The following is a 13907-nucleotide window of genomic DNA, read 5'->3' on the forward strand; positions in this document are numbered from 1 at the left end:
ATAAATTAGAGTTTTTTTCTATGTATGAGTAGGCATACATAGAATTGTCCCAATAGTAGTTTACAGTTGTACCTTGGTTCTCAAACCTAATCCGTTCCGGAAATCGGTTCCAAAACCAAGGCGTGATTTCCCATAGAAAGTAATGCAAAACGGATTAACCCGTTCCAGACTTTTAAGAACAACCCCTAAAACAGCAATTTAACATGAATTTTACTATCTAACAAGACCATTGATCCATAAAATGAAAGCAGTCAACAATCTACTGCAGTCACACAACCAATCAGTAGCTTAAATTGGTTCCACACAGTCACAAAAACAAAAAAAAGAAAGCCACAAAAACGCAAAATAAATAGCAAGAACAGACAGACCTCAGCGTAACACTCAACACGGAAGTGTGGCACTCAAATTGGAAGTGTAACACTCAAAACGGAGCATGTTTGGCTTCTGAAAAAAGTTCGCAGATCAGAACACTTGCTTCCGGGTTTGCAGTGTTTGGGTTACAAGTTGTTTGAGTACCAAGCTCTCTTCCTCTTCTGGTGGCTTAGAAAGAAGACACGTGTGATACAACTTACAGCCAGAGGGAAGGGAAACGGCAGTATTTGAACTCTTGTCCTGTGCCTTGCATTTGGGCATTTTAATGCAAGAAGGCCAATAATGCAATTGGGCCAGCTATCCCAAGTGGTGGAGAATAGCTTTTAATAGAGGTATACTGATTTGGCAACTGCTGATACTATAAAGCTGTAAAGCCTTTGGGAATTTAGTGGAGTACAATTATCTTTATGTCTCCTCTTCTGCATCTCTGAAGGTGCTACATAATTTATTTCCTGTTTCTACTCTTAATAAGCATCAATATTACATGTTGCAAAAGAAGCATGAGACACCCCCAAGAATAATACAGTGGTACCTCTGCATTCTGGAGGCCCGTTTCGCAAGCTGAAAAGGACGCAACCCATGTCTGCGTGTGCGCGGGTCACAATTCGCCGATTCTGCGCATGCGCGTGACATTAATTTGCATGTCTGTGCATGTGCAAGCGGCGAAACCTGAAAGTAACCTGTTCTGGTACTTCCGGGTCGCCACGGTACGCAACCTGAAAACGCTCAACTTGAAGCAAACGTAATATTGAGGTATGACTGTACATAATGAAAAGTTTGGCAGGGAAAATGGTGACAGAAAGCAAAGAAGTTGAAGGAAACGTCTGGAAGGGTATAAAAATAAAACACAGAAGTGGTGCTGGGTTAAATGGAGGTTAGGAACATTTCTAACATGCAAAGGAATGCAAAGGGAACAGTTGTTAGAGAAGTCTTGATATTTATGCATCTTTAGGAGGGAACAGTTGATAATACAGTATGTATATTTTCTTCAACCACCAGGTGGCGGCCTTGCACAAGAAAACATTTTCATGTGTGTTGTGCTGTTAGTGAAATCTCTCAATTTAGAATCTAAATCTCTCATATTTATTCAAATTAGGGATTTTCATGTATTCAGTAAGGATGGATAAAATACAATCTGTCTAGAAATGAGGCAGTGGAAGGAGCAAAAGTGCTTGGTGTAATTATTTCCTCATGAGAAGCCATATGTGATAAATGAAATATTTGAATTGTGTTATCAAAAGTAAAAGCAATGCAGAAGAATTAATGGAAGCAATGTAGTTTCAACATTCTATTATGGCTTTTAGTCCATAATGCTTCCTTTTAAAAAAATCCAACCAGAATATTCCAATATTCCAACTAGTCATTCCATTGTGATGCTGCATATTATGCATGATAAAAATGTCTGAATTCTTTAAACTCAAGTGGCATTAAAATCAGTGCAAAATCTGTAGAAAACAACCCCCTGTTAATAAAGTCAGTGAGTCAAGGAGCTATTTGGAATCATCCAGAGGATTTTTTTGACATTTTGCTTTGGAGAGCTGAGCCCTGTGCCATATATAATACAGGATTCTGCTTTTTAAAATGGTTTCCCAGGTGACATAGGAAACTGCTGTTCGAGTAACACAACTTCAAAGCCCACTTGGATTTATGGAAGCTTGCACCTGTTGTTAGCCACTAGTGTCCAGGAAACATATACTATTTCCTAGTTTGAACGTTTGTACAGAAAAAATCCGTCTTATCTAGTACTCCAGTTTCAACAGTGCGCTGTAACCAAGGCGTCACGTGTTTCTAAACCACACGTTGTACATGAACATCCATGTCTACATGTGCAACCTTGGAGGGTTGATATTTTGGGATCTTTTATCCACAGTCGTTGCACACCCATTGCACCGCATCATTAGTCATTTTAACTAATTGGCGGAATTAGGAAGAACCACTGAGTCCCAATTTTGGCTCCAAAGAGAGAAAAATGTTTGGTTAATTGCAGCACTAAAATGGCATTTAAGAGTAAAATAGCTTTGTGGCTTGAATCACCAAAGAGTAAAATAGTTGGTTAGAGCATGATTGTACCTAGGCTACCCAAACTCATGCTTGGGTAAATAGTTCACACTTGTTGATATGATGGAAACAAAGGTAGGTGAAAGCAGAGGATCTAATTGTTGCTGTATAAAGAGCAAGGACTGGCACTAGCGATCCAGAAGGCAGAACTGGAGGGCTAGATACTCCAGGGGAATGCTTGAATGAAATTAGATAGATTTGAGCCACACAAGGACAGAAGGATAATGAGATTTAATAAATGGAGGAGTTAGGGAGAAGTGGGGATATTGAAATGTAAGTAATAGCCTGTTCTAACGAGAGGAGAAGGTTGGGCACAGGATTCCTAACTTTCACTGTGACCTGAGGGTGTGCAGTTGTCATTAGACCAAAGTTCCCAGCTCAATGGGGAATGGATTTTGGGTTGCTGCTCCTCCATGCAGGGAAAATACTATGCCTGTCATGGGTTGTTGAAGCAAGCAACTTTGATTCCTTAGAGCCCTCTCAATATAGGTCCAAAAATTGATTAATTTATTTAAGGGAACTCAAGGTTCCTAACTCGCCTGAATAAAATAACAAAGATTGAAAGGAGGCAAAGAAACAGCGTAGAGGAGGCAAGGCTTAGGATCTAGATGGGCTGCAGCAGTCTGCTCATATGGATGTACCACAAGACTGAACAAATGTTAGCAGGCCTTTGAGGAGAATCACAGAGACTGAACTGTAGAACAGCCTGTTGGAGAGAAATTGAACAACATGGTCTCAGGGTGGGTGGGGAGGTGGACTTTGCTTCAGGGGACAGGCATCTGAGACAAATAACTGAGGCGGGGGGGGGGGGAGAAGCTTCAGAACAGGTAGCATGCTAACTAACAGGTTGCAATATTCCCAAGTTTCCTGCAACAGTTTTACGTGGACAGTCTTGGGGCAACAGTGAATCTCATGTGCCAATCAAGTTAAGCGGTCCTAAGTTCATACTGTTTTGGACTTGAGTTTCAGAGGTGCCTCATATGAGAAATGAGGGTGGAGGGAGTGCAAATCGGAAGGCAATTTTTGTTTGCCCAGGTAAATCAAACTGAACTGAGGCTCGTGCTTTCATTTAAAGTTTCATTTAGAATACATGTGTAGTTTTTGCACTTCTCAGTCCTGTGAAGTAAGATGTCTCAATGGCATGTATCCAATTAAGTTATTCTCTGAACAGACCCAGTGAAATTAATGGATCATAGTTAGTCAACGGCCATTCATTTCATTGTGGCTGCTCTGAGTATGACTGGCACTGGGTACAACCCAATGACTGCAACCAGTCTATTGCTAAGTCTTGCTTCCTCTGTACTGCTTGCAAAGAGCATGTAATTGTTGCAAGTTACCTGCAGAGCAAAGCTAAAAGCGTGCCTCCTGAATTATTATTATTATTAATCTCCTCAACAACCACCAAGGTAGTTCACAGGGCATGATGAAGATTGTCCGTCCCAGTAATTGCCTTCGGTGTCTGGTAGTCAGAGGTGTACGACCCTTAAATTTAGTGATACTTTGATATCAGAGTTAATATATTTATAGAAAATAGGTTTATCAATAGTTATCTAGTATTTTACGGGGGTGGGTGAGGAATTGGGAAAAGTGTAGTAGTAAAATCTTAAACAGAGGATTAAAGATGGGGTATAAACTCATGCTTTTATTTCTAGAAAGCTGCAAAATCAAAGCAAACCTTTCTTTCATGATTTACTGTGGTAATAACTGCACTTCTTGAAAGCACTGATAGCATTGTATTTCATGGATATAACTGTCTGTTTTGTTTACTGATGAAGTCTTCTTCTGTACACTTGGAAATATCCTAAGGTAGTAGCTGTCATTTAGAACAAATTGTGGAGTTCTACAAAGAAAGCTGAACTATGGAGTTCTTAATAACAGACATATTTTTCTTAGGTTTTGTCTAGTCTAGTGCAACAGATTTGTGTGTGTTTTCTGCTACAAAAAAAGTAGAAAGTTTAAGGAGCTATTGCATTTGCACCTTATTTCATAATTGGCCACTACAGTACAGTGCTTAACTCCTATTCCTGTTATGTTTTTTGTTTAAAAGTATACCTAGTTCAAGAGATACAATACTGAAATGACAGTGCTTGAGCAAAGAGTAGTTCCTACTAATGTTGAAATAGTAACTGCTGCTAAGAGACTGATTTTGTTTTTAACATGTATCTGAAGCCATCCTTTGTCGTGTATACAAATAGTCATCCTCAAGTCCTGTGGGACAGCTCTCTTTTGTCTTGAATTTTGCCCTCTCAGTGAAAAGCTGATGGTGCAAGTTTGCTTTTGTTCATATCTCCCCCCCCCCTTTTATCTTTTTTGACATTGATCAGTTGTGTCCCCGTATATTCCTTTCAGAATGTTAACGAATGGAATATCGCTCATCTTAATACTATACTGGATGTCGTAGAAGAAGACTGCGGAATCTCAATTGAGGGAGTCAACACCCCATATCTGTATTTTGGCATGTGGAAGACAACGTTTGCATGGCATACTGAAGATATGGATCTCTACAGCATTAATTACCTCCACTTTGGGGAACCGAAATCCTGGCAAGTCAACTCTTTAGGAAAATCAATTTTCCAAAATGTTTATTGGTTTCTGAAGGTTAAAGAAGAAAAGCAGGCATTTGTTTCAGGGCACTGTATGTGAATAACAGAAGGATCCAGCCCAGTTGGAAATGTGTAAACCCTTCCCTTAAATGTCAGAGTAACTTCTTTTTAAAGGCAGAATCCAATAGATCAGTGATATGCAAATTAAAAGGCCTGAATGCAGGCTATAAGTCTTACCGATTATTTTTTTGATTTTTTTTAAAGCTGCTCCCCCTGCTGTCATTGGCTGGTTCCTGTGATATCACAGAATGCTTAGCTCCTGCCAAGGCATTAAGTTGTTGGTAACAAAGGTATAGGGACACAATGGGCAATCAGATGGTAGAAGGGGATACAGATAAATTAGGAAGCTGCGGTATCACAACAGTAATCAGCTGTGAGGCTGTGTGTGCCAGAGAGCACATATAAATGAATGCATGAGAACTAAAATGACGTTACAAGTACGCAACATGGTTACACATGTTTGGCCATGTTTCGCCAGTGAAACTCAGAGAGCTGCAGATGATATTCCACTGTCTTACTCCATGCAACCCCACTAAAATTAGTAAACATGGCTAAGTTAGGTCCATTAATTTCAGTGGGTCTGCATAAAACTTACTTCAATAGCACCCTGTACATTTTAATTTAAGTATATATCTAGTACAGTGGTACCTCAGGTTACATACGCTTCATGTTACATATGCTTCAGGTTACACACTCCACTAAGCCAGAAATAGTGCTTCAGGTTAAGAACTTTGCTTCAGGATAAGAACAGAAATCGGGCTCCGGCGGCGCGGCAACAGCGGGAGGCCCCATTAGCTAAAGTGGTGCTTCAGGTTAAGAACAGTTTCAGGTTAAGTACGGACCTCCGGAACGAATTAAGTACTTAACCTGAGGTACCACTGTATTGCTAAAGGCACCACAGTAAGCTTTCTGGGAAGCAAGTTACAGTCAAAAGCATGGGGTTTATTTCCAAGGTCAAATATTTGAATCTGGGAATAAAAATAGTTTCTGCATTCTGTGTAAAGGAAGCTGAATATTGTAATGCAGTGGTATTGATATTAATATTAATGGCATCGTGCTTTAGATTCTTTTTTGAAATTGTATCAGCGCCAAAGTTGTGTGCCCTTGCCCTACCAATACTTCCCTTTCAGTTGCATTTAGATGAGAATGAAGCACCAAGCACTAAACAAATATGTAGCACTTCTTCCTTGCAGAACTACTAGTGTGTTGACCAGTTTCTATTTCAAGGCTAATTGCTTTCATTTAAATGGGCAAAAAAGCTATTATTTTCCTGACAGTAATGATGTACAGCACTCTAGGTTCACATCATTGGTGTAAAATATGTTTGGGGTTTTCATTTTTAATTGTATGCATTGATTTGAAATGATTGATTTTTATAAACTGAATTGTATTGTGACTCCAGTAAAGAAAAGCACCCTTTTCAGATAATGCAGCTGAACATTTTAAAAGTAGGTAGCTCAAATTTAAACATCAGGTTTATTCAATGATAGTCAAAATATGATACAATAAATACAATATTCATATAATTTAATGTGGAAACTATATGTTTAATTATCACGTTGCTAAAACAGATTTCAGATTTATTTTATTCCTGTGCATTAAACTAATATCTAAGAATAAAAATGCAGTTTAAATGTTACGTTGGAAACGTAGGAAACACTTTGCTGTGGATGCATCCTTGCAGTTGTACTATAACATTTGAAAAGTGCCTAAATGGTATAGGATTGTAATCCTGAGTATTTGGTAAAGAAATACTATGCTTGAATAGTCCTAGAGGTCACTTAGTGATCCGGGGGGTTGTTTATTTCCCATAGTTTTGCAGCAATAAAAATTGGAGGCTAAACATACCCGCAGGACTCCTATAATACACATCAGACATTCTAAGGCACCTTTTCCTACCAGAGATCTTGGAAACCCATTTTGAAAAGCTGGAGTAGCCTTAAACCACACGAAAACAGGAAGTAGCCTCCTTTTATTTATACCCCCTTTTCTTCTAGAACCTGATTGCTTTGATCATACAATAAAAAAGATTAAGACTGCAATCCTGACTTTACATACCTTGGAGTAAGTCCCATTGAATTCAATGGGGCAAATTTCTGATTAGACATGGTTATGATTGTGCTTTATACCATTCTCCCTAGGCAAGCCTGTTGCATTGGCTTCTTGATATCAGTTGGAACAGAAATGCAAGTTCATCTTGCCTCACTGACTGCCGCATTTAATTTTGGTGTTGACTCCCTTTTATTCTCGGAGATACATGGGTCCTTTTAATAAATGGTAGTGACACCTCAAATTCAAATACATGTTTATTGAAATGAGCTTACTTTCAACAAACTTTATACCCAGCTGTAGCAGAGCAGAGACTAAATGAACTTTGTAAAATTATGTCACAATAGTTCAAAAAATTACAGAAATCATAGCATGCAAGGTATATTCCAACAACAACACCACAAAGAGCCAAATTATTTGCGCAAGCAGTTTATGAACACACATACAGAAATGTTCTTTGGGGCTTCATGCTTCATCTGAAAAATTATATATTGTACTAAAGCTGGAAGAGGGTTTTTTTGTTTTTTTGGTTGAGCTTTTCTAAAAGTCCATTAGTTACTTACGAAGGACAATACGTTCAATCTGTTTGTCACCCAGTGAGAGCTGCTACTTCAGCTTATGGTCAAGTATGGGTTCCATGAGTCGCAAAGTAATTTTGATGAAAAATATTGTTCAAAAAGAGAAATGTTTTTAAGAGCCATTTTGGATGTATATTCTATATTCTGTAAATTACCTTACCATTAATTTAGGGTGAACAATGTTCTGGAGTAGACACATACACATACAGGCAATCAATGCTTCCAATCGTCTGGAACAGTGGTTTCCTTATATAACCATTTCTGTGTGCAATCCAATTCAGTTAAAATGAGTGGACCTTTTCATATTCAAACAGTACTTAATATATGCAAATAAGTGAACTTAAATCTTAATGGCCCATGTTTTCTGTATGGAAATAGCACTTTGAAAGGGGGCAAATTGAAAAGAAGTATTGAGGAAATAGGGTGCTTGAATAGGTTGTATTCAGTGTTATTTATATAAAGACCAATAACCACACCCTCTTATTTCAGTTATTTAAATAATCATTGGGTAATGGTATTCCCCTTCGTTCTCTCTTTTTTTTAATACTTTATATTATAGTTTTAATAGATATATACACAGTTTCAACAGCTATGCTGTGCAATTGAAACTACATTTCTAGCATGAATCTGATGGAACTGACTGTAAAGTTGTGCCATAATACAGTTGTTAGTCTTTATGGTGCCACAAATCTCTTACTGTTTTTGCTTCAAGAAAGGCAACTACCCCACTGGAAATTCTTGCATTTTTAGCATAATTAACAGAGACCATGTGAATTTATCTTGCCCGTGAGTTTGATTCATATTCTTCCACTATAAAATAATGGATTCCATAGATTTGATGGAAACACCTTTGTTGAGAAGTTTTTGATAACATGAATCACCTATCACTTGCCTATCCGGGGTTGGTTTCTCAAACTAAAGTTTTAATATTAATAAAGAAAGCCAGGTTCTGGTAACTAAATATCAAAATTTAGAAGAGTGGGGGGAGCATAAATTCAAGGTGTATCCACTAAAAGTGTATCCACACTGAAAGGGTATCCACTGACAGCAAAATATCTTAAGTGTCAACATTATTATTGATGTGCTTAGCAGTCAGCAGGTACTTAACATTTGAAACTAAAAGCAGCTCAAATAATATCAAGCAAGAAAAGAATGACATTTTCACTGGTGATATTTTAGGACTCATTATGCATTGCCTATAAACTGACATGTGGCATCTAGCCTGTCAATGGCAACATGTAGTTTTTAACAATTCTGAGAAAAAGTAAAAAGAAGTGCCTATATTTCAAGCCCACATTAATAGTCAGGAAAAGCATGTTTCCCAGAGGGCTGTGGGTGTAACCCTGGGACCAGGCCTTTTTAGTAGTAGCACGCTGGTTACAGAAAGGCCTTCCCAGAGAGTCTCATCTGGTCCTTTTGGTACCAGGTGTTTCAAACAACTTATGTTAAGTAAGCTTTTTTAAAACAACAACAACAATTCTGAATTCTGTTTGAGTTGATTGTTGTAGGTTTCCCCACTTCCTAATGATTTTGTCTTTGTCTTTCAGGGTTTTTTTTTACTTATTGTAGGCCACCCAGAGAACTTTTTGTTACTTTTTAAAAAAAACTTGATGTTAGCTGTTTCGAATTCTATTTTGTAAAGAAAAGTGGTTTTAAAAAACACATAAAATGAATGTTCTGTGTGTGCTATGTTAGCTATGCAGATTTCTCTTGTAGGTAGATTATGAACTCTTCTCTATTTTCTTTTTATGTAAATTTTAGGTATGCTATCCCTCCAGAACATGGAAAACGACTTGAACGACTAGCTCAAGGTAAGATACATATATCAAAGACATGTTGTTCAAAAGTCCCTTGTTTTTAGAAAGACATCTAATAATTGTGGTTGCCACTTTAATTGCTTTTTAAAATAAAGACTGTTGTCTTTGGAAATCATATGATTTTGAAGAAGTCATGTTTATATCCTTATTTTTGCAATATATTGTCATTTCTGTCTAAATTCATATTTAATATAAAGTTTAGGAGCAGTTTAAAATTGGATGTATGCTGCTTTGCAATTCTTATTGTATCTATATTAACACTTGTCAGTAGAATACTTAGCTGGAAATAATACCATGACTAAAGTTTGGGGGCAAAGCAATACCTTATACGTGACATTACATGATAAAGTGTCAGTGACCCCTTTTTGCTGCAATCGCTTTTGGGTAAAGGGAATATTTTGCACTGGAGGGGTGGTGGGGGAGGAAATAAAGTCCTATGCTCTTCCTCTACGAGTAATATCCCCTAGAAACTGCCCCTCCCTGCTGCTCAGCTTAGTATGGAAATGGTGATATGAGAAGTAATTCTTATTTGTCCATTTAAACAGTTATATACCGCTATAGCATAAAAATACAAAAAGTTGAAGAGCATTAGAGGAGACATATACAGCAGAAATAAGTTTATACATTCATTTCCTGAAAGTTAAGCAATAAATATGGCTACTGTTAGCGTAAAGTCCAGTCCCAAAAAACTAGTGAGACAGTAATATGGAGGAAAGGTAAAAACACCATGTCAATTAAATATAGGAAATCAAAGAGCTCTTATCCATGCACCTTCACACAGTAATAAATTTATCACTGCCTGTTCTTTTCTAAGCTAAACGATCATTCCTTCCATTACTGAACAGCCATTACAGTGGGGGCAATCACTGGTATACATTTGAGGACAGTGCAGTATTGTAGAAATATAAAGGTGCTTTTTAAGAAAAGAAATTGAGGTTATTATGAGAAGCTTTACTGGAGACCTACAGGCCTCTTGTGAAGAAAGAACATACATGAACATATTGTATATGAATGCATATATCATAAAAATATATCTAATTTATTAAAACTAGTAACACCAAACCATTACAGCACAAATTCTCAGCTTCACAACCTTGACTGATGGGCGACATCCAGTGATGTCTGCCAGTGGGTGGAATTGGCTTCCATTTGTGCAACCAGACTTTCTTTACTTCTCCTCTCCTCTGTGTGCACCCCCTCAGAGCAGTTTTGGGGTGGGAAAGGGAGAGTTTCATTGCATATATAGAAGTCTTCACATGCTATATGCGCTATTGCCTAATGAGAAGGATGCTTAAAATTTAGGGGTACACTTGTGACTCCAACATGCATCTTTGATTATTGGGGCTTTGGTTCAGAAAGCCCTCTTTATACACGCACAATTGATTATTTTTCTTGTACAGAACAGTAGTCCCTTAAGCCATTGTTAAGCCTCCCTTGAGATGCTGATTAGAGCATTGGAGTAGCTGTGCTCCCTACCCAAAGTCTCCTGTGTTCCGTTCTCCATGCCCCTGCCAGTGTGTTTGTAGAAATGCCGGTCATCTTAACAAATAGTATAATTTTGATGTTCTTTTTAAAATAAGTTGTTTTTTCCTAGGCCTGAACAGTGAATTAAAACACAGAAGGTGGTTTTAGTAGTGTATAAGCAAAAACCTTAATGTTCTTCCAGCTGTATTGCTCATTTCATCTTTCTTTCATTTATTTATCTTTTTTGGCAAGTTTGTTTTGTCACTACCAGGATTTGGGGGTGAGGTGTATGTGATCTTCATACTGTACTCACTGTCCATAAAGATTACAATGGAATTTTTAAAACAAGCTGTTTTAAAATGATGAAAATGTCACGACAGCCTCACAGCTACAATTTGCATAATCAGCAAAGGTTAATAAACTTGCAGAGTGAATAGATTTCAGGCTTAATTACATATTTATATTAAAAGTGTTGTGCAGAATTGCAGCATCTAAAAAAAGCTGTGAGATGCAGGAAGGTTGGTCCTGCTTACCAGATGCCTACTGAATTAATTGAATTTTCCTAAATAATTAAAATGCTAAAATAATGCAGTAAATGTGGTGAAGCATTGCAGGTTATCTAGGTCAAGTCTGTACTTGATACATAAAATTAAAGGAAGGCTAGGATTTTTTCCATTATCTTGTCTGCCTATCATAATTATCACATTGCCTTTTATGCATGAATGCTTTCATCTTTGGAATCCATTGAAAACTTGATTGACTATGGCACCTACAAATATTTTATCTGAAAGACATTAGACTTGCATCTAATAAAGGCAGCAGTTTGATTTTGCCCTTCAGGTGCTTTCTCATTTATGTAGTTCTTTCAATTTTACGCAGACACAAATGTAATAAAAATCTCAAGTGAGCTGTTATTGCAATTTTGAAACTAGTTATGTTGCTCTATAACATCACAGAATTCTTAAGGTATTTGACAATGTTGGCTTGAAAATACAGAGGAAAATAAAAGCAACAGCAACAAATTATAAATGACTTGCATTCGTATCAATCACCCATCTACTACCCTCCTGAGAAAAACCCCACCCCACCCTCCCACTATATATAAGGGTCTGGTTTCTTCTGTTTCAGGGTATCTGAAGAAGTGTGCATGCACACATAAGCTTATACCCAGAACAAACTAAGTTGGTCTCTAAGGTGCTACTGGACATTTTTTTAAATTTTTATTTATTTATTTCAGTTGCGTCAGACCAACACTGTTACCTACCTGAATCTAGATTCATATACTGTATTCTGTAATCTCATTCATGTCTTTATGAGAGGCATTTGTTTATGTTGTTCAGTTGTGTTCAACAGGGTTGAAACTGAAACAAAGTTCATATTATATATGCTATGATATATAGTCAGTGAATGATAGTTGAGAAATGGAACTCCAATCTGTAGATCTGCCAATTTATGCCATACGATTGTGTTTGAATTAAGGGGCAACCTTTTGTCTGTTGAGGGACAAATCAGGAATGTGTCATCTCCTTTCCTTTCTTTCTGCCACCTCCTTTTTATTTTTGTCTCCTTTTGTCATGAAATTAGGCAAGGGCTATAGGTTGCCCAGTGGGATGCGGGTGGCGCTGTGGGTTAAACCACAGAGCCTAGGACTCGCTGATCAGAAGGTTGGTGGTTCGAATCCCTGCGACGGGGTGAGCTCCTGTTGCTCGGTCCCTGCTCCTGCCAACCTAGCAGTTCGAAAGCACATCAAAGTGCAAGTAGATAAATAGGTACCGCTCCAGCGGGAAGGTAAACGGTGTTTCCGTGTGCTGCTCTGATTCACCAGAAGTGGCTTAGTCATGCTGGCCACATGACCCAGAAGCTGTACTCTGGTTCCCTTGGCCAATAAAGCGAGATGAGCGCCGCAACCCCAGAGTTGGTCATGACTGGACCTAATGGTCAGGGGTCCCTTTACCTTTACTATAGGTTGCCCACCCACAGGTCTAGGTACCAGTGTTTGTGTGTGTTTGTTTCTTTTTTCTTTTTAATAACTTTTTATTAACTTGCTTTTCTAGTTTAAGAAACATCTAATATCAATAACATACATGTTACAATTCTTCATCCCCATCCCTCCCGGGCTTCCCCAGCTCCCATTTCTGGTTTGTCATCCCTTTATCATATACTCCTGTTTCATGCAGTCCACTATGTTGTTTCTTCATTGTTTTAAATGTTCTGTATCTAAAAAATCACAAATTGACATGGAGATGTGGAGAACTGAAATTAATATTGGAAAAAAGTAGACAGAGAGAGAAACAAAAATTGACAGGTCCACTCATCCCTACTCAGGACAGTGGTTTTCCCTGGCATGGCCGTATAGATTTGCTCAGTTTGTCAAGAATTAGATGCTGTGGCAGAGGTAAGGTGCTGGTAGATTAAAATGTAAAGATGGCCTATTTATTTCAGTGAAAATTAAATTTGCTTATTGTGGTGTCTCTCTGTCTGTCATATCTTTGAACAACTGAACTTGCCTTGTGAGTCACTTTTTCAAGCTTCAGAATGGATATTAAAAGCTGCATCAGAATATTTGGGGTAAAGTTAGGGTGGATGCAGAATTTTATTGTATATATTTGAAAATGCATGGATGTTTTATAATATGCCAAGCTCTTTGGGAGTACGGCAGTAAATTTACTTCTTGGCTTTAGCTGCCTATGAAGTGACAGAATAATTTTTCAACATCTTCAGGCGATGATCTCCGTGCTTTGGGGCTTTTTGTGTGCAGTCGCTGCCCATTGCTTCCCATTACGTGGATTGAAATGTTCTGACTTTGCTATAGTGGGTCTGGGTGCTGAACTGACTCATCCAAGAAATCAAATTTCTTATGTGCCAATTTATTTTTTTCTTTAAACCTATACTGATTTACTCTAAAGAGGTTTCAGTTTGTTCCTAGTACTAATTTATTTCTGTCTCTTAAATTGCCTCTTTCGGAA

General features: G+C 37.9%; 1 protein-coding gene across 6 annotated transcripts in view; it reads left to right on the forward strand.

Moving 5' to 3' along the window:
* The window catches only part of KDM4C (lysine demethylase 4C), a gene marked incomplete at its 5' end in the record, with an annotated part of 189539 nt that overhangs the window by 24430 nt on the left and 151202 nt on the right, over positions 1 to 13907 (forward strand). For 5 of the 6 annotated variants that reach the window (XM_081844872.1, XM_081844867.1, XM_081844869.1 and 2 more), the window contains 2 exons: positions 4780 to 4973; positions 9422 to 9471. In XM_081844872.1, coding sequence (XP_081700998.1) covers positions 4780 to 4973; positions 9422 to 9471 — 244 coding nt within the window. Of the gene's footprint in view, positions 1 to 4779; positions 4974 to 9383; positions 9472 to 13907 lie in introns of those variants that run through there. The other variant, XM_081844871.1, reaches the window with a different exon arrangement.

This window comes from Podarcis erhardii (genome assembly GCF_964252035.2).
Source record: "Podarcis erhardii genome assembly, chromosome: 17".
Lineage (NCBI taxonomy): Eukaryota > Metazoa > Chordata > Lepidosauria > Squamata > Lacertidae > Podarcis > Podarcis erhardii.